Source organism: Panthera leo, chromosome D2 (genome assembly GCF_018350215.1).
Source record: "Panthera leo isolate Ple1 chromosome D2, P.leo_Ple1_pat1.1, whole genome shotgun sequence".
Classification (NCBI taxonomy): domain Eukaryota; kingdom Metazoa; phylum Chordata; class Mammalia; order Carnivora; family Felidae; genus Panthera; species Panthera leo.
The window spans coordinates 59,502,678-59,523,504 of record NC_056689.1 but is presented as its reverse complement, the minus strand read 5'-3'; the positions used below and the strand labels follow the sequence as shown (position 1 = coordinate 59,523,504).

Below are 20,827 nucleotides of genomic sequence, written 5' to 3'. Positions count from 1 at the left end.
TCAGTGATATCCTGCTCTCACAAAGCATGTCCACGTCTGTTAGTAAGGACACTCTCTGCTTTTACCCACTGTCCAGGACAGTCCTTCTCATATAATGGAAACAAAAAGCAAGTTCTCAAAAACTTTCGTATATTAATTTAAAAAATTATATGCTTCCAGACCAAGGCAAATGAAAGGACAATTTCCTTAGATGTGACAATAGCTCTATCCGTTGTTTTTTTAATAGCCTTTTCATTCTCTTAGTACTTTTTGAAGGAAGGGAGAGGATTCATAAATCTTCCAAATTCTATTCATATCTGTGTCATTCATCTTTGTGAAGATGAAAACACCAAAAAAGTACTTTAAGCTGTGGATTCTTCATAATTTCAAATTATGGATAATTACGTAATGCTAAGAAAACAAAATGCACAATTTCTAGTAGGGAAAAAATAGTTTTTCTTTTTTTTGTTAGAACACTGGTGGAAAAAAGGCCTTTTGATACTTATTAGGACTTTTCAACTGTACACAGGAAGAGCTTAAAGAGGAGGGCCTTCAACCTCCATTTACTTATCACTCTTGTCCACTTCCTCATTCAAGCAGTACCTTTAAAATAAGTATATCTGGTAATGAAACTATTATAGAAAGGAAACACATCAATAAAAGGCTTTGCTATGCTATCTTTCTGCTTAGGACAAAAAAAAATTTTTTTTTTTTTTTTTTTTTTTTTTTTTTTTTTTTTTGCAAACTTTTGGCCTATAAGAAGCTATAGAAGGAAAAACATTTGGGGTGTCTGGCTGGCTCAGTTGGTAGAGCGTGTGACTCTTGATCTCTGGGCTGTGAGTTCGAGCCCCACATTGGGAGTAAAAATTAAAAAAAAAATTTTAAGTTTATTTATTTATTTTGAGAGACAGAGAGAGAGACAGTGCAAGTGGGGAAGGTGCAGAGAAAGAGAGAGAGAGAGAGAGAGAGAGAGAGAGAGAGAGAGAGAGAGAATCTCAAAGAGGCTCCACACCACCACAGTGCAGAGCCCAATGTGGGGCTTGAACTCACAAACCAGGAGATCAAGACATGAGCTGAAGTCAGATGCTTAACCGACAGAGTCACCCAGGAACTTCTACAAATAAAAATCTTTAAAAAAAAAAACAAGAAAGGAAAAACACTTTATTATAAACATAACACACTTGAAGATGTGTTTGATCTGTGTGCAAACAATGAATGGCAGAGTAATAGTGATCCCTTCTGGGTAAAGGCACCTGCTGCTCACCTGATAGTGTTGTCAGACGAGCCACTCACCACCAGCCTATCTCTGTACTGCAAACAGGCAATGCCACGTTTGTGTCCATTTAAGGTCCTTACAAACTCACAAGTACTTGTGTTCCATACCTGAAACAGAAATAGTATTTGGCAGTTGATTTGGTGCTTTTACTAGTAAAATCTAGGGCAATTGGAGTCTTGGGGAAGCAGAAAAGAGTACTGAGCCAATAGGGGGAAGTCAACTTCTCAAACCAAACCAAATCAAAAAAAGAAAAAAAAAAAAAAAAAGACAAGTTTAATTCTCAATAACACAGGGGTAATTTGTAGCTGGCTGCTATAACGTGAGAATTCCTCCAACTGATTTATTCTTATGGAGTTATTAGTCTGGTCTTGCAGACAAATTTTCTAGAAGCTGAGTTTACCCCTGGCCTTCTCACACTCACCATTATCTATAGGACTAAGATACCTAACCAAAATTTTCACACCGCTTGTCTCATTCATCGCCTTCTTACAAACAGACTAGTATCTGAATTAAATATTAAACTACTCCATATGGACGTTTAAATATGAAATTTCCCTTGATTGGATTTTCATATGAACACCCTTACTCTAAATTGGAGACTTATCAAAAGATGCCTCATTACCTTTATAGTCCTATCTCCAGACGCAGAAACGATGTACTTGTCATCAAAGTCTACAACGTTGACAGCAGCTCTATGTCCGACTAGCACCCTCCGGAGGGTAATGTCAGTTGGGGAGGCCATATCCCATACAGCAATGGAACGGTCTTTGGAACAGGTCACCATCATGCCATTATTGAAACGTAAGTGCAGAACTGCTTCACAATGGTGAATCAAGGTGTTTAGCATTTCACCTGTATTTACATCCCATACCCTGGAACAAACAACATTAAGAAGCTTATCTGAGGCTTCGATGATATTCCTGGCTATGATCTATTTGACTACCACATTCCCCACTCATCTTGCCTCATTTTCATAATTAGTGTTATACTCTACTCTCTTGTAGCTTTGGGACTGAGCTGAGGTAAAGAGTTCTGATGGACCACAGGGAAGTGATAGATAGAGGGCTGGACTAGGAGAGTAGGACAAGGAGAGGGACAGGATGCTGCCAATGTGAAATCCTTAAGACACACTATTTGAAATATGGGTGAGTTATATGGGAGAAGGGTAAGAATGAGGATACAACCACTGTCACCTACTAATTGGGCCTAGACTTCAAGATTATTACAAAACTTCTGACATTCAATCTGATGCCTTTAATGAGATATTTTTTTTTTTTTAATGTTTATTTTTGAAAGAGAGAGAGAGGGAGAGAGAGAGACAGAGTACGCACGAACATGGGAGGGGCAGAGACAGAGAGGGAGACAGGATCTGTAGCGGGCCCTGTGCTGACAGCAGAGAGCCTGATGCAGGGCTTGAACTTAGGAACCGTGAGATCATGACCTGAGCTGAAGTCAGATGCTTAACCGCTTAACTGACTGAACCACCCAGGCGCCCCTAATGAGATACATTTTTAAGTAGGAATCTGATTAATGACAGTAGCATTAGTGTCCCACGGATAGCCCTCAGGAAATAGAACTGATTCAGGCCAAGAAGCTTCTGTAACAGTCTGACTTAGTACTGTGGATTTGAGCTTGATAACCCTGGATCTTCAATTTTACCATACAGGCCAGGCCCAAGATGACCTATACTCTTAAGTCTAAAGTTCCATTTCTGTGCCTTGAATGGGGGTAGAGATCAAGAATAGCCATCCCAGGGGTGCCTGGGTGCCTCAGCTGGTTAAGTGCCTGACTCTGGATTTCAGGTCAGGTGCTGATCTCAAGGTTTATGGGATCAAGCTCTGTGCTATGAGCATGGAGCCTGCTTGGGATTCTCTACCTCTCTTTCTGCCCCCTCCCTGCTCGCTCATGCCCGTGCTCACTTGCTCTCTAACAAAATAAACATTAAAGAAAATAAGGGAAAAAAATAGCCACAGTGTAAATGGGGGCTTACAGCAGAGTGTGGGACCTTTGGATATCTTGAGAATTTTGTGTGATGATATATTTCGATTACTCTGTTTTTGTGTATTTACTTTGATTTTCATAACACATTTTATTTCCTTTTCCAATTTAACCCCATCTTTTAGAAAATCATTTTGTCCCTTATCCTATAAATGATGTTAGCCTCTACAATGTTTAGCTTCCTTGAGGCACTCCAGAGCATCAATAAATGTTAAATGTCGATAACTATAAGAACTGAGTTTGCTATGCCTTTAAGTCAAAAGACAAGAAAGAGGAACAGCCTTTTCTTATTCACAGAGGATAATTTGGATTGGTAAACATTTAACTTCAGAGGATCTAACAATGCAGTTAACTGCTTTTTTTTCCTATTTTTTTTTAAAAGTTACTTTTGATGCATTATGTTTAGAAAATCCTTTAGCTTAAGGCAAAATTCCTAACAGAGGTTTCCAGCAGTGCTGCTGGTACCCAGAACTCAAGCTACACTGGACTCCAGCAGCATAATGGCTGTGTCATCAAATCACTAACGCCTCTGGAAATTGAAGGCCCCTCCCTGAGTAAACCTTGCAATTAAAAACTGCAGGGACAGCAGGGGAGGGGCTGGCAAAGAGAGAGCATTGCTCACCTGTACACATTTTAAAGGAGGTAATGCATGTCTGTACCACAGTTATAACCACCTGAAAGGAGGCTTAATTCCATTCACATCATTCCCCTGCGAGGTGGTTTTTGTAAGGCATGCACAAGGTTTACCAAGTTTTTATAATTGATGATTTTCCCAAATTAAAACAGAATATGTAGTTTCTTCAATGTGCAAAAATGTAAACTTGCCTTAATCATTCCTAAATCAAGTTTTCTACTTCTAGGTGGACACAATGATGTGGAGAGCTGATGGCTTATTCTTCTTTAGTTATGAAGTTTCAGAACTGCGTTCATGCAGCTACATACAGCAAAACTACTATCTATGACAAAGAACAGAGCAGATCTGATATTCCAGAGTTCAAAAGATCATTTGGAATTCTCTACCTGACTGTGGAATCCGATGATCCAGTTATGATCACCCTCTCATCATACTGGAGACACAGGACAGAACCCGTATGGCCTGTGAGAATTCGCTTGCATTCCAGCGTGCTTTTATCCCAGATCTAGGATGGCAAACAAGATCTTTTTGATCACTGTGATAATGGGGTGGTGCTGAGACTTGTTGGCTCTACTATGTGTTTGATTCCTCTACAGAATCAAAGCCCAGAGTAATGTGGAATGCATTCTTTTCTATAGGTATAGCTAAGCACCTATGTGTGTGTGTGTGTGTGTGTGTGTGTGTGTACACACACACACATATAGGTGGCTTTAATACTAATGCTGACTTTATCCTTTTCATTAAGGAACAGAGGTAACCTATAATTATGTGAAGCCTAAAGGAGTAATAGCACATTCAGCGCACTTTAAGGAGAGAATTTAACCCTAGGACTATCCATTTGTACATGCTTCTGGCAGAAAGCAAGTAACTGTCCTTTAAGGAAATGATTCTGGCTTCAGGATGGGAAACAACCTAAAACTCTCATTTACCTTCTGGAAATAATACTTAGAGATGATGCTGGGACTGCTTTATTAATGTGGACACCCTTCTCCTTCAGCCATCTTCCCATTATTGAACAGACCTCACCTTGATTGTGTTGTCTCGAAGGCCGCTTACTATCTTCTGATCATCATACTGTAAACAGTAAACTCCTTTGCTTGTTTCACTTCGGCAGTGGATTCTCTGTAAACTATGTCTTCCACATCTCCAGTTAGATTCTATTGTCTAGGAGAAGGAATAATAAAAAGTTAGTAATTAGGAAAGGACCAGCACTAAATCCTTATCTGACTTTCATGGCAACCAATGACAAATGCTCAGTGCTTCACTCTATTAACTATATAGAACTTAAGGCAAACTCAAAATATGTTTTAAAAAAACCACTGTTTAAATTTGTATAACATTTTTTCATTTGTAAAGTTATTAAAGATTTACTTTCTAGAACTCTCCTGCATATAACTCATCCAATTAAATGATAAACCTGGTGGAAAAGGGGCAACAGAGGGCAAGCTGTGCACTTCATGAGGTTATATGCTCAGTGCTCCCCATACCTATGTGGTGGCCATTTCTACCAGTGAACTTCCAGGAAGGCTCAATTCATAAGATATTGGAGTATCGTAACAGTCTCAGTGCTATTGCATGAAGATATCATTTTCTCTCTCTCATCTACTTATCTACCAGTAAACAATCTTTAAAAGCTTTAAAAATTTTGCCTGGCAATTTACTATATTTTACCTACCCTATTTACTTAAAAGAAATTGGTTTTTAACCCACATTAATAAACCTTAATGGGTTTGCTGTAACAATTCTGTTATTGAAGAATGCTGATGATTTTCTAGTATTTGACAAATATCCAAATATAAATAGATTCTTACCTCAATGTCTTGTATAATTTTAGGATAAAGTGCTCTGTAAAAGGAGTTGGGAGGAGCGTTCCCATCAGGAGGTTTGTTTTTGAATAAATACTGTCCCCTAAAAAACAAATATTTTCAATAAAAATCACAATATCAAACATTTACAAGGAGCTTCTTATTTTTTCAAAGTGTTGTCACAGTTACCATTCCATATAATCTCCGTAGCCTGGAAAGGTGTGAAGTTAAGCCTGATTTCAGGAGGCCAACTTTCTGGGTTCTAAGGAGCTCAGTCAACACTGATTGTAAACATGACCACTTGTAGTGTAGCCATCAGAGTATCAGGCCTTCAGGAATACTATAATGTCATCAAGCAAATACGCATAATCAGAATTTATCAACTAGTCTATCAGACCTCTGTACAGGCAGATTCACTGGGCTTTTGAAAATTTTGTTAGTGATGGTAACTACTAACTCTGAACTAGGCACATGCCCCACATTCTCTACCCCCCCCCCCCCCCCCCCCCCCGCCACCAAGTAAAGCTATGCCAGTATCAGTGGAGCCTAGCATCATGGGCAGTAGGAATGCCTCTATCATGGAGATCATTTTTTCTAGTCTTCATTTATGTGGGGTAAGGTGTGTTGGCAGCTCGGGCACCCAGGCTGCTGGTGATCAGTGTAGCTGTGCTTTAAAAGGAGCAATTCAATTCATTTTGACAGAGAAGAAAGGAAACACAGGAGTGTCCAGCAGCAGGTATGGAAGAAGATGAAAAGAAATGCCTAAGAGCACTGTGCTGTCAAGTCTAAGGCATGACATTCTTTCCCAGGTTCCTGGCTATGCACATACATACATGCATTTTACTGCCTTTCCTTGACTCCAGTGAGCAACATTTGTTAGCATCTCCTTCCTTATGACAGCACATCTCTGGAATACTCGTATCCCAAGCTAGATCTTTGCTACAAAAAAAACCAGTAAATGGCAATCACTTCCTGCTGGGTAAAAAATTTAATTCCTCATCCTGAAGTTAAGAACCCACCGAACACGGTGTGGAAGCTAGTAAACCCCACTATGGGTGTACTAACTGCTGTTCTCACTGGCACCGTGCCTTGCAAAGTGGAGATAGGCAGAAATGCCTCAGAGTGTAATCCTGGCACCAGAGAAATCATGTTTTCTCTGGGCCAGTCATCCACTCCTCCCTCTATAGCTCCATTACAATATAATTAATTGTTCAATGTCTCCAGGAGCGCTTCTCCCCTGCCCTCTTCCTATTATACACCTTGAAAATTAGTTGAGAAAATTTATCAGGAAGGTAGCTTTCACTTCTGTGTTAACAGAGGAAGGCAAATCTAGAATGGAGAAGCTAAAATAATAGTTTATAAAAGGGGGCTAATAGGAGCAAGAAATATGATACATCAACATAAAGGGCAAACAAGACACATTGTGAAATAATTCTGGGTTACAAGCACACTTCTCTTATTCTGCAATAAGAGAACAATCTTACTCTGCAAACACACTGTAACCAAACAACAGATTTTGAGCGAAAAGATCCTAAATCTGGTTAATAGTTATAACTTAATAATTTCAATTCCAACACCCTTTCATGAGGTGATAATCACTACATTCATTTTGCAAGCAAACAAATCAAATGCCAGGGAGGTTAGGTAACCCGCTCAAGGTCACACACCTAGCAAGTAGACCTGGAATTTGAATCTAAGTCTGATTTTAGAGCCTACACTCTACTACTTTATTATCTCCCAGTACCCACCATTCCTCAGAGATTCCTGCCCTCCTTTTAATCTCTGGCAATTGACTATAGGCGCCCAGGATTTTCTTCATATGTAATGAAACTATCCCTACATTCTAAGAAAAGAGAAATCATATAAGCCTCTGATTTCATTTTTTACCTCAATGTATTTTTCATGCCTTGCTAAAGTGTCTGAGTTTCTTCAAATTAAAGGTGCTACAAAAAAGGGTGGTGAGGTGCTGAAAACTGGTTTTTCAGTCTGTATCTGTGTTGTAAGTCAAAACCTTTTATGATGGAAGCTCTCTGACAACAGGGACCACTTCTGTGTGAAATGTCTAGTACCTCTGAGAATGTAAGTACATGATAAATGCTAAATATTAAATTTAGAATGTTATCATAAAATGTGATCTGCTGATTAAGAAAATGGACTTTCCCAAGTGGTCGTTTATTATACTTTTAAGAGTTACCATTACTGAGCACAGAGAGTACACTCAATATTATTCAAGATAGAAAGAGAGTTCATGTCCTAGGGGCAGACTGTCAAATTCATCTAAATACAACAGTGGAGTGGAAGCTAAACCCAAAGCTTCATTAGAAAACGATATTTACTTATTGTTTTTGGTTGGGGGAAATGGAAGAAACTGTCAAAGCCAGGATTTGGGGAAAGGTATGAAAGGAAAACTTTATTGACACAGTAGGCTTGGAAAGACAATCTGAGAGAAGATGAGAAAGTGATCATAGACTGAATTTTTTAAAAAGTAGGGGAGAACACTAACACAAGAAGAAAGTCAAATTTAAAAATACAAGCAGTCACTGGGACGCCTGGGTGGCTTGGTCGGTTGAACGTCCGACTTTGGCTCAAGTCATGATCTTGCGGTTTCTGAGTTCAAGCCCTGCGTCGGGCTCTGTGCTGACAGCTCAGAGCTTGGAGCCTGCTTCGGATTCTGTGTCTCCCTCTCTCTCTGCCCCTCCCCTGCTCTTGCTCGGTCTCTCTCTCTCTCAAAAATAAATATAAACATTAAAAAAGTTTTTAAAAGACACAAGCAGTCAAGGGTGCCTGAGAAGCTCAATCGGTTAGGTGTTCAACTTCAACTCAGTTCATGATCTTGCAGTATGAGTTCAAGCCCTGTGTCAGGCTCTGTGCTGACAGCTCAGAGCCTGAAGCTTGCTTCAGATTCTATGTCTCCCTTTCTCTCTGCCCTTCCCCCACTCATGCTCTCTCTCTCTCTCTCTCTCTCTCTCTCTCTCTCAAAAAAAAAAAAAAATACAAGCAATCAGAGAGAGTCAAGGTGGATATTAAAGGAAGTCTCCACGGGGTGGACAAATTCTTGTAATTTCATGGGGCTCTATCAAGGTAAGATGACAAATGTGGCCAGCGACAAAAGAATATGGTCTGAACTATGAAGGATGCTCAAAAGAACAGAAATGGGCTCCTGTGGTTGAGGAGATAGGGAAAGAGTGATAATCAATACTGGATCCTAGATTATTTCTCATCCATACCTTCATATACCCTTCATATAAAAGGCAAAAGGCCATCTTTTCAATGATCTTGTTTGTTTTTTCTCTTTGTAACTAACATAACAGATCTTCCTATTTACTGCCAACTCCAAGTAAAATTGTGGAGGCTGTTATCTTTGGTATTTTCACAAGCATCTGTCCAAATCTGCTTATCTGTTTCTTGTTCTTCCTGCCTTCAAAAAAAAGAGTTTGTAAGGGCACCTTGGTGGCTCAGTTGGTTAAGCATCCGACTCTTGATTTCAGCTCAGCTCGTGATCTCATGATTCATGAGATGGAGCCCTTCGTCAGGTTCTAGGCTGATAGCACGGGATTCTCTCTCTCTGGCCCCTCCCCCCCTCCCCCCCCACTCCACACAAGTGGTCTCTCAAAATAAATATATTTTTAAAAAAGTAAAAAAAAAAAAAAGTTTGTAAACTCCCAATGTCTGATAAAGGTTTACTGTTATTTACAGTACAAATGGGAACAAAGTATATTTTAACAGGGAAGAAACCTTTATTGCTATGGGAGTGAATCTCTGTCCTAGAGATTTTAGGTTATGAGTTCCAATTTGGAGGAGAATTTGGGTTTTTCTTTTGAAATGTCATTTTTTAAAAGATTAAAAAAAATTTTTAAGTTTACTTTTTGAGAGAGAGAGCATGAGTGTCAGTGAGGGAGAGAGAGACAGGGAGACAAAGGATCCGAAACAGGCTCCGCACTGACAGCATGGAGCCCCATGTAGGGCTTGGACTCACAAACCATGAGATCAAGACCTGAGCCAAAGTTGGATGCTTAATTGACTGAGCCACCCAGGCGCCCTAAATGATGTTTTTTTAAATTTTTATTTTTTTAATGTTTTATTTATTTTCTGAGAGTGAGAGAGAGAGAGAGAGAGAGAGCGAGCACGAGCGAGCGCACGCAAATGGGGGAGGGGCAGAGAGATAAAGAGACACAGAATCTGAAGCAGGCTCCAGGCTCCGAGTTGTCAGCACAGAGCCTGAATTCACGAACCATGAGATCATGACCTGAGCCGAAGTCGGCTGCTTAACCAAATGAGCCACCCAGTGCCCCTAAATGACTTTTTTTTTTTTTAGAGTTTATTCATTTATTTTGGGGGAGGGGGAGGGAGGGACAGAGAGAGCGAGAGAGGGAGGGAGGGAATGAGCAGGGGAGGGGCAGAGACAGAGACAGAGAGAGAATCCCAAGCTGACAGCAGAGAGCCCAATTCAGGGTTCAGTCTCATGAACTGTGAGATCATGACTGGAGCCAAAATGAAGAGATGGGCACTTACTCAACTGAGCCACCCAGGTGACCCTGGAGAATTTTTCTTTTTTTCTTTTCTCTTCTTTTTTCCCTGTGAGGGGTAGTAGAATATTCCTAGCTGCCCTAAAACTCTTCCACGTAAGCAACTGCTCTATATCTAAGGCTGGTCCTGGCATGCCTGTTAGCAAAACGATGGATTTTGAATCCCATACAACTATGTATATGTATATGTATATGTATATGTATATGTATATGTATATATATATATATATGTATATATGTATATACGTATGTGTGTGTGTGTGTGTGTATATATATATATATATATATATATTTGCTTTTTTATAAAGAGTTTATTTCCAAAGTATGAAATAAATTATGAAAGGTTTCTATTTTTCTATATAGTGAAATAAATGAGAATAAGAAAAACATATTTGGGAAGAATAACACTATGCTTTCATATATTCACGTTTATATAGCCAAAGAATAGCTTGGCATTTGCTTCCTTTAAAATTGAATTTGAGGGGCGCCTGGGTGGCTCAGTTGGTTAAGCGGCCGACTTCAGCTCAGGTCACGATCTCGCGGTCCGTGAGTTCGAGCCCCGCGTCGGGCTCTGTGCTGACAGCTCAGAGCCTGGAGCCTGTTTCAGATTCTGTGTCTCCCTCTCTCTCTGCCCCTCCCCTGTTCATGCTGTGTCTCTCTCTGTCTCAAAAATAAATAAACGTTAAAAAAAATTTTTTTTTAATTGAATTTGAGGGAAATTATAAAGCCTTCCTAATAGCCAGAATGACAGAAATTTCTTGAAGCATTTGGTATAACATTTAGGGGTCAATACGTTTATTATATATCAATGAATTTCAAATATCCAAAAAGATAAAAGAAAGGGAGCCATAAATTTCAAAGATGAAAAAAAAATGAGCTAACTATATTTTAATGAAAATTGCTGAGAAAAGCTGCCCCTCTTTTCTTAACAGTTTTGTATCTCTTTATGGTCCAAGATATATAATTGATAAAATTAATTGCTCAGGATATCCCTGAGCACACATATGTCTGCTGGTGCATTTCTATCAACTAAAATATTTAATATGTCACTTTTATTTTACTTATGAAATTATTCACACCTGACTTTCTTTCAGTGACATTCTAGAGATATCCTTTGAAAGTACATATAGAAGGCATCTTCCAGAAGTTCTAATGAAATGGTACCTTTATCTTAAAAGAACAACAATAAAATTGGTGAGGTCTCTCAGGCTGCTCACTATATAATGCCTCAAGGAATTCAGGATTAAGCAGTAAAATCTTAAGAAAATATGAGTCTTCTGAGGAAACAGTGAGATATACTAGATGACACATTTCACTCTTTCCCATGCCTAGAGTTCTTATTCTAGTTGAGTGTAAAAATAATTTTGATTACAAAGGTGATAAACCACCACAGGCATGGATTAAAGACAAGAAATCTTCTGAAGGAGAGCATACTTACTGGTTCGGGATTGTTTCGGGCATCTGATGGCTTCTGTGTGATCTAAACTCATCTGTCTTACAAACTGCCTATCAGCCCTTTTTCAGGACACTACTTTCTGCCCAGAGAACAGAATGCTCTAAATGAAGTCGGTTTTTAATCATTTTTTGCAAAGTAGTATTAACACAGTATGTCATTTATGAATGATTGGTCAGAAGAAACACTGTTGAGTACGTGTACAACTATTTTACATTTTGTGCTATAAACCAGCAACATCATCATATTCAATGAGAAGCAGTCTCTCTGGTTCCCAATATTATTCCAATGACTCTGAACGGCCAAGTCCTGAAGCTCCATGATAGTAAGAAAGTTAAAAGGCTCACCATCCTCTTCGTTCTGCCAGGCCTCTCCACAGAGAATCCGTCCTGACCATTCTCTCAATGAGCTTCTTCCATAACATGCCATCAGATGTCACTCGGTACCATTCCTTACATACAAGTTCAGCAGCACATAGTGATTTGGCATCCAGGTATGACAGAATGTTCTCAGCAATGTGATCCAAACCCCGAGCTGTTGGGTTTGGGGGAGGAGGTAAAGAAGAGAAGCATAGGTGGTGAATGGTTTTTTACAAAAGGTCCTTAAAAAAAGAACAGCATTTATTCTGTTCTGAAAGCATATCATTGTCCCTAGTGTGGTCCAGTTTCTTTTTCAAACAGAAACTTGGGTAAAATGAGTGTCAATAATTTTTCCATAAGGTTACAGAAATGAACAGTATTTTCCATCTTCCTTTAGATAAGGAAGTTAGAGCTAACAACTAGCAAACCCCCCAAGACATTAAAAATAAAAAGGATTCCAGAAAACAATTCACATCTATCTATATGGATTTCAGCACTAGGGGATGTTCTATGGATGGCATCTCAAAGTCTGTGATTCAGACCCCCCCAAATCTCTATATTAGGTCCATTTCTCATTCTGTTTCTATTACTGCTGCAGTTCCAAAGCTGTTCAGTAAAAGAAATATCCTTTAAATGTACTAGGGGAGAGGCACTAAGTCAGAATGTGCTGGGTTATAGAATTTTGGGCATGCAGAAAGAAGAGAAGAAGGAAATACAGATTGGTATGGGAACATCCCAAGAGGAAAAGAGAGAGGTATGTTTAAGTTCAAGTATCAGTTTAATTTCAAATGTTTAAAAAAACTGTATTTGAGAGTAGTTGCTGCTATAAAGCCTACATGACAGCTGACCAAAAGATGAAAAAAATCCCAGACCAATAAATAACTTGGTTAGAATTTCAGAGACCATTTTGTAGGATGTATAGAGGAAAACAATGGAAGTAGATCTTGGGCTTCCTAAACTGGATGGGCTTCCCAGTTAAAATACTCTACCACCCAAATCTGTACTGAGGCCTCAGAGAAATAGATACTATAAAACAGGATGATCACACGAATAAAGTTTTTGGCTATTGTTCTAATTCACAAATGAGACAAACACATTCACGGTTATTTCTTCTTCGGGTTACATATCAGAGGTGTGCTAAAGACTTAAATAGTGCAGAAGGATTCCTTCATACTCTGACCCCCTCAGGCACAAACTTAACCAAAAGGAAAGAGAATACCACATTTCATTTTGTGCCTTTCCCTTGAATCACACGAAGACACAATTGGACACCGTTAGCAACAACCCAAACGTGCTTAAACATTATTCTAATTATAAAATTGTATGGATAGCAGTCACATTTTTCAGCAGATTTGGAGAAGAAAGCATTAAATGGATTTTGTTTGGCTGGCATCACATGTTCATATTTAAGCATAAGCAGATGGAGGCATCCATCACTTAATTCTTATTAAAGGAAAATGACTATAACCCAATTAAAGATATAATAATTAGTTCTTCGTGAAAAAAAAAACAAAAAACAAAAAAACAGTGATGGTACAATTCCTGCACCTTTAAATTGAAACTTTCTATGCCGTCAGAAGTTTCCAAAATTCATTCCTGTGTTTTTAATGGCTGTCATCAAATTGTTCCTGATCTTCACTATATCCCTATAGTAAGTCTTTGGAAGTAATTTCACCTAACACTCTAAACAAACCCATTACATTAATGGATTATAGGCATTTTTTGAAGTAGTTTGGTTTACTAAATGTAGCCAGATGGTGTAGGTTTATAAGTTAAAATGGCCATAAAGCATTAGCCTGATGATTTAATATCTTATAAAGTGGTCAGCAGATACACACCAGGGATCAGGATTAGGCAAAGGATACACAGATCTAATCAACTCCTGCTCAATTCTTAGTGGTATATGCTTGAGATAGTAGCATGTCTCAGTAACTGGGGAGAGCACAGTAATGAGGTACACACAGATTGTTCACACAATGAAAACTGTTTGCCTATGGCTAAAACAAAATCCAGTGAGGGAAGAGGGGGCAGAAGTCTATTCTACTTAACAAAAAATATAGATACAAATTTAGTTTTAAAATGGTTATTTCTAAGATATAAATAGGTATTTCTTTTGTTTTAAAGGGTGATTTAAATTCCAATTTTGGAAAAACAAACAAAAAAATTAATTGGCCAAGATGAAGCAAAGTAGTAATATGCCTTTTGGGGGAGGGCTGGCATATTTTTGAAGAGGACAGTTTGGCACAAGTATTAAAAACCTTGAAAATATTCATAATAATATTTCTGTTACTTCTTCCTAGGAAAAGACTAGTGAATAAGATGTCTACCACAGCAAAGTTTACAATAGGAAAAATATTTTGAACTACCTAAGTGTCAAAAAAAGGGGTTAAATAATATGTGTTTTGGCCCCCATAAAGAATATATAATACTATATAAATAATTACGTTTTATTTAAAAAAAAAATTTTTTTAACGTTTATTTATTTTTGAGACAGAGACAGAGCATGAACGGGGAGGGTCAGAGAGAGGGAGACACAGAATCTGAAACAGGCTCCAGGCTCTGAGCTGTCAGCACAGAGCCCGACGCGGGGCTCGAACTCACGGACCGCGAGATCATGACCTGAGCCGAAGTCGGCCACTTAACCGACTGAGCCACCCAGGCGCCCCAATAATTACGTTTTAAAAGAACACTCAGGAAAATACATTAAGAGAACACAGTAAGAAAAAAATGTTACAAACGTTTTAGAAGGAAATATACACACCTAGAAAAAACAGTAAGGCTACATGCCAAAATATTAATAGCATATTAGCAGCTCTCTCTGAATGGTGGTGTTCTGGGAAATTTTATTTTTATATTTTAAATGGTTTTGAATTTTCTAAATTTCCTATAACTTCTATAATCAGGAAACAATTGAAAAAAATAAAAACATGATATAATAATATTTTAGAGATTCACTCATCTTTTGTACTACATGTTCTTTTATAGCTTTTTTAAAAAATGTTTTTATTTATTTTTGAGAGAGACAGAGCAAATGGGAGAGGGGCAGAAAGAGAGAGGAAGACACAGAATCTGAAGCAGGCTCCATGCTCTGAGCCGTCAGCACAGAGCCTAATGCAGGGCTTGAACTCATGAGTTGTGAGATCATGACCTGAACTGAAGTCGGATGCTCAACCAACTAAGCCACTCAGGGCCCCGATACTGTATGTTCTTTTAAAATAAACTTTTAACACAGAGGACAACCTTGTATTTCCTCGAGATAGCATTTCCTCCAAATACTGATGTCTACAAAGTATCCTAGGATCACCATCAAGCATTCAGTAAAACCACCACATCATCTTCCACAAAAAATGTATTTTAAGTGTGTGAGCTTGTGCATGTGTGTATTCAAACATATATTTAGCTTATGATAAATGTTTGGTTATTGAGAACAGTGAGGTTGCAAAGCCTGGTGTTTACAAATTATTGTCACAAGGCTCCTGAGATATCTTTCTTTACAAAATACTCACTTAAAAATTCAGTCCCATAATTTAAATTATTCTGTTGACAAATTCCCATAGAAATCCAAATCCAAGTACATAAGTTAACATATCTTGAAGCTAAGACACATTATCAAGGTAGCACCTCACAAAAAATTTTATCTGTACCTCTCAGTGGGTAAGAACAGGGTGACTAGAAGGTAGGAGATCCAGAGAAGACTGGGGAAAGAAGAGTCTCTATTTCCAGAGTTTGATGTTTTGGGTATTTATACCCCAAGAAGGTAACATTAAAGAACTCAGTTTATAAAAATCAAGCCAATGAAGACTTTTAAAAACAAAGACGAAGATCTAGTTCCATTACCATTGTCACATATCTTCTAGGCAAATTAATGGCTCACAAACACCCGGAGACATACCTGGCAGAGCAGTTATGAAATCCCTCTGCAGCATAGGTTTAAGATATGAGTTTATGTGTCCATGTTGGTAATGACACATTTGGGATATAAGATGTTCTACAAATTCCACTTGATCGGACTCTGACCACTGCTCAAAATATTTGACACACAGCTCCTTTTCCTTCTCATAGCTTGCTGAGAGTTTTCGTTGCTTGGGCACAATCATACTGGAAGTGCCATTGGCAAGTTTCGTCTGTAGAAGGGGTGGATTAAAAGAAACATGAAACAGTAAGTACTGAAAATGAGGGAAATATATAATTTTCTGGTCTGGCATGCTATATTATGTCTATATGATGGAGCTCACTCTGTTACTCTATTAGTAATTGGATGCTTGTGAATAGCAATTACATAGAAAGCCACACAAAGACCACAGTAAGTTGGTAAATCAGAAATAGTGTTGGATGACTAGACATTCATGTCTAAAAGTTCACAGGAAGATATTATTTGGAGATACACAGATGAAAACTGAAAGCTGAAGGCATATTAAGTTATTATTACTAGCAAGCAAAAAAGCTAATTTCCTCTTTTTTTTTTGTATATACCAGTTACTGGACATTTACAGAATTACTTACTTACAACTTATTTTTTACCAATCAAATAAGAAACCTTCCACGCAAAGAAAGGCCAATGAATAATCTGAAACTCTAGTACCTTGGAGATAAAGCTTAAATATAACATGTATATGTTCAACCTACCCTTTTCCTTCTAAAAAGGAAATCAAACTTACATGCCATACAGTCTTTCTATTAATTAGTTAGTTCATTGAGAAAATATCAACCAAGCATCTACGATGTGTCAAACACTGTCCTAGGTGCTAGGAATACAACACTGAACCAAAATAACAGTGTCTGTTATCAGGAACTTGTAGTATGTACAGCAAGATAAAAACATAACCAAATACTGGAAAATACAATGTGCATAGTGCTATTAAGAAAAGTAAGGGGATATGGGGCGCCTGGGTGGACCAGCTGGTTGAGTATCCAACTCTTGATTTCAGTGCAGGTCATGATCCCAGGGTTGTGGAACCGAGCCCTGCATTGGGTTCCATGCTCAGTGTGGAGCCTGTTTCAAGATTCTCTCTCTCTCTTCCTCTGCCCCTCTCCCCCACTCTCACTCTCATTCTCTCAAATAAAAGATTAAAAACTTAAAAAAAAAATAAGGGGATAGAAAAAAAAAGTATACGTTATTGTACTAGGCAAAATTCTAAGATGGCTCCCCCCAAGATTCTGGGCCTTTGGTGTGTGTACGTATATATATATATATATATGTATATATATATACGTACACACACCTTCTCTCAGCTATTCGAACAAACACATAGGCACTGCTTTAATTAAGGTGCCAAATCAGCTGACCTTAAGATAGGGAGATTACTGGAGTGGGTTTGACCTATCAAATGAGCTCTTTAAAAGCAGAGAGCTTTCTCCAATTGGTTACTGAAGAAGAAGGGGACCACATGGCAAAGGATGTGGTCAGCCTCTGCGAGTTGAGAGAGCTCCCAGATGACAGCCAGTAAGGAAATGGGTACCTCAATACTACAAAGGCAAGGATCTGAATTCTGCTGACAACAATGAGCTGAGAAGAGGATTTCCCCCCAGAGCCTCCAGATGAGAACGCAGCCTGGTCAGCACCTTCATTTCAGCCTTGTGACACTCTGAACAGAGGACGTGGCCATGCTATGCCAGACTTCTGACCTAGAAAATTGTAAGCTAATGAATGGGTGTTATTTTATCCTGGTAGCTTGTTATGCAGCAATTAAAAAAACACAAAAAACTAATATAATTATTTAAGCCTAAGGGGTCAGAGATAGTTTCCCTAAAGAGATGACTTCTGACCTGAGACATGAAGGAAATGAGGAAATTAGACATTTTGTTACATGGGGGAAGAATGGTCTAGGGCAAAGGGAATTTGAGGGCAAAGGTCCTGGGTGGCACAGTCTGTCTGGCATTTTTAAGGCACACCAAAAAGGCCCAGGTGGTTTGAACCAAGGGAACAAGGAGAAGTAAGCAGGAGTAGTTCAAGCCAGTTCATCCAGGTCATTTAGGTGGGAGCAGCCAATCTCCAAGACGGCCTGAAACAATTCCATCTCTCCCTGAACATTGAATGCTGTTCCTTCCATCAAAAGGCAGAGTTTGTCTTAGCCTTTGAATCTGGGCTTTGGCTAACAAAGTGTGGAGAAAGTGACATTCAGCTTCTGCTTACTTCTTAGAGTCTTGAGCTACCCAGTAAGAAATTCAGGCTACCGTGCTGGAAAGGGAACTCAGGAAGATGAGCAGCTATGTAGAGAGAGAGAGAGAGAGAGAGAGAGAGAGAGAGAAAGAGAGAGAGACAGAGAGAGAGATCACATAGACAAGCACCTAGAAGCCCTAGAGTGACATGATCTGACTTCTTTTAAATGGAGCATGGCTATGTGAACAACAGACTGTAGGGGACATGAATAGAAATAAGGAGACTGATTAAAAGACTACTTCGAAGTAGTCCATGGAAGAGAACAATCTTTTGGACTAGGGCTGTAGAGGTAATGAGAAATAATTGGGACTCAACGTATACTTTGAAAGCTAAGCAAACTGAACTTGCTGACAGACTGGACATGGGGTATGAGAAAAGAAAGAAGACAAGGATCATATGCAAGTTTGAAGCTGGGGACACTTTTCAAAGTACTTTGATAGATCTTCGGCACATTTGCCTGAGGCAATTCCAATTTGGCAGGAAGGCCAATGTTACTATGGAGCTCATACCTGCCTAGACATATTGAATGTGCTATAAAACTATCAAATTTGGATAATCAACTTCTGCTATTCAAGGCACAGGCTGGCTTAATTTCTAAATGTTAAATCCTACATGCAGGTTTCTGTACAAATGATCCACGAAACACAATTCAAAGTGTATGGTCAAGAATGACATTAGCCATTCTGTTTACACGAAAGAGCTGACACCTGTAAGCAGCAGGCTCTGGTATACAGAGTTGGGTGTTTTCTAGCGTAAGTGCCACTGTGGTCTATGATATAGACTAAAAATGATTAATAAGAACCTTGTTGGACACAGGCCTTGGGGGACTTCAGAGCTATTTTGGGGTAGGTTATTTGTTTGCATTTCAGAAAAGAAAAATTTGTGAAATATGGAGTAAGATTTAGTGAGCTAATGAATAGGTGGGTGTACAAGCTTCACCAACACCACTTCTCATCTCAACAACCCAAACCTCCCTCTCCATCATCTTTTATAAATTTGTCTTTTTGTCTTTTAAAAGGTGGAAATGGGTTGGAGTTGGATGCTACCCTAGGTTATTGTTTTCTTGCTAAAGACCAGAAATGCCAGGAACAGAGAACAATAATCGGCATGGTAATGAAATGATTCTATTTATAATCTTCAACAAACCAGATGTTTCTAGAATCACAGGGAGTCATGCTTTGATCAGTGGCTATCAGACTATTAACAGATAAAAATGCCTAAGGATTTCACAAATTTGGTTATCCCACTGCAGGAGCTAAAGTTCAGTCAGGACTTCCTTGTATTTTCAATGATCCAATCATAAATAGGACCTAAAACATTTGGCTATTAGAAATGAAGTATAAACTGATAGCTCATGTATGTACCAACTGTCTGGGCTACTCCAGCTGGTACTACATTTTAGTCACAACTTCCAAAACAGAGTATTTCCTTGTGAGGTAGGAAAACACACACCTTAGACCCATTATTGCTTTGAATGAGTTGCTTACTCTTAACCTCTACACCACACTGTATTTTTTAAGAGTTGTGGTCCTATAGTAGTACAAAGACCTGGTTTCAAACTCTAGGTCCACGATTTACTAGCTGTGTGTCATGGAATAAACAACTTGATTTTTTTTTTTTTTTTGAGTCTCTGTTTCCCTCATCTTGCCAAATGGGGATAATTACACAATATATTCCACTGGGTTTTTGTGGGGATCAAATAAAATAATCTAAGAAAAGCATGCTTAGTTTACTACCTGGCACACAGTAAAGTGCTCAATAAATCAACACTCCTAATGAACTTATGACACTGCTGGAATTGGACTTTCCCTCTTCTTTTGAAAATACATACTTCTGGGGCACCTGGGTAGCTCAGGCAGTTAAGCATCTGACTCTTGATTTTGGCTCAGGTCATGATCTCACAGTTTGTAGATTTGATCCCCATGTCAGGCTCCATGCTGATAGTGCAGAGCCTGCTTGGGATTCTCTCCCTTTCTCTCTCTGTCCCTACCCCACTCGTGCTTTCTCTCTCTCAAAATATATAAACTTAAAAGAAAATCCTTATTTCTTTCTCACTATGTAATATGTATTTTTCTATTTTAATTTTTCATTACAGTATAATATACATAAAAGTGCATAATTTTGGAGCACCTGGGTGGCTCATTCAGTTGGGCATCCAACTTCTGCTCAGGTCATGATCTCACAGTACACGAGTTCAAGCCCTGCACTGGGCTCTGTGCTGACAGCTAAGAGCCTGGAGCCTGCTTCAGATTCTGTGTCTCCCCCTCACTCTGCCCCTCCCCTGCTCGTGCTCTCTCTCAGAAATAAACATTAAAAACAATTTTTTTTTAAAGTGCATAATCTTAAGACAAATATATGACTTCACTTGTATGAGGACTTTAAGAGACAAAACAGATGAACATAAGGGAAGGGAAACAAAAATAATATAAAAATGGGGAGGGGGACAAAACATAAAAGACTCTTAAATATGGAGAACAAACAGAGGCTTACGGGAGGCGTTGTGAGAGGGGGGATGGGCTAAATGGGTAAGGGGCATTAAGGAATCTACTCCTGAAATCATTGCTGCACTATATGCTAATTTGGATGTAAATTTAAAAAAAAATAAAATTAAAAAATGTGCATAATCTTAAATGTATA

At 38.7% G+C, this 20,827-nt stretch overlaps 1 protein-coding gene across 9 annotated transcripts in view; it reads right to left on the bottom strand.

Annotated features, from left to right (window-relative positions):
- BTRC (beta-transducin repeat containing E3 ubiquitin protein ligase) overlaps positions 1 to 20,827 on the bottom strand; it is a 182,198-nt gene that overhangs the window by 15,847 nt on the left and 145,524 nt on the right. For all 9 annotated transcript variants that reach the window (XM_042907590.1, XM_042907588.1, XM_042907591.1 and 6 more), the window contains 7 exons: positions 15,923 to 16,154; positions 12,019 to 12,205; positions 5,699 to 5,795; positions 4,914 to 5,051; positions 4,274 to 4,392; positions 1,878 to 2,127; positions 1,244 to 1,362 (listed from right to left, as the gene is read on the bottom strand). In XM_042907590.1, the coding sequence (XP_042763524.1) occupies positions 1,244 to 1,362; positions 1,878 to 2,127; positions 4,274 to 4,392; positions 4,914 to 5,051; positions 5,699 to 5,795; positions 12,019 to 12,205; positions 15,923 to 16,154 (1,142 nt within the window). The remainder of the gene's footprint in view (positions 1 to 1,243; positions 1,363 to 1,877; positions 2,128 to 4,273; positions 4,393 to 4,913; positions 5,052 to 5,698; positions 5,796 to 12,018; positions 12,206 to 15,922; positions 16,155 to 20,827) is intronic.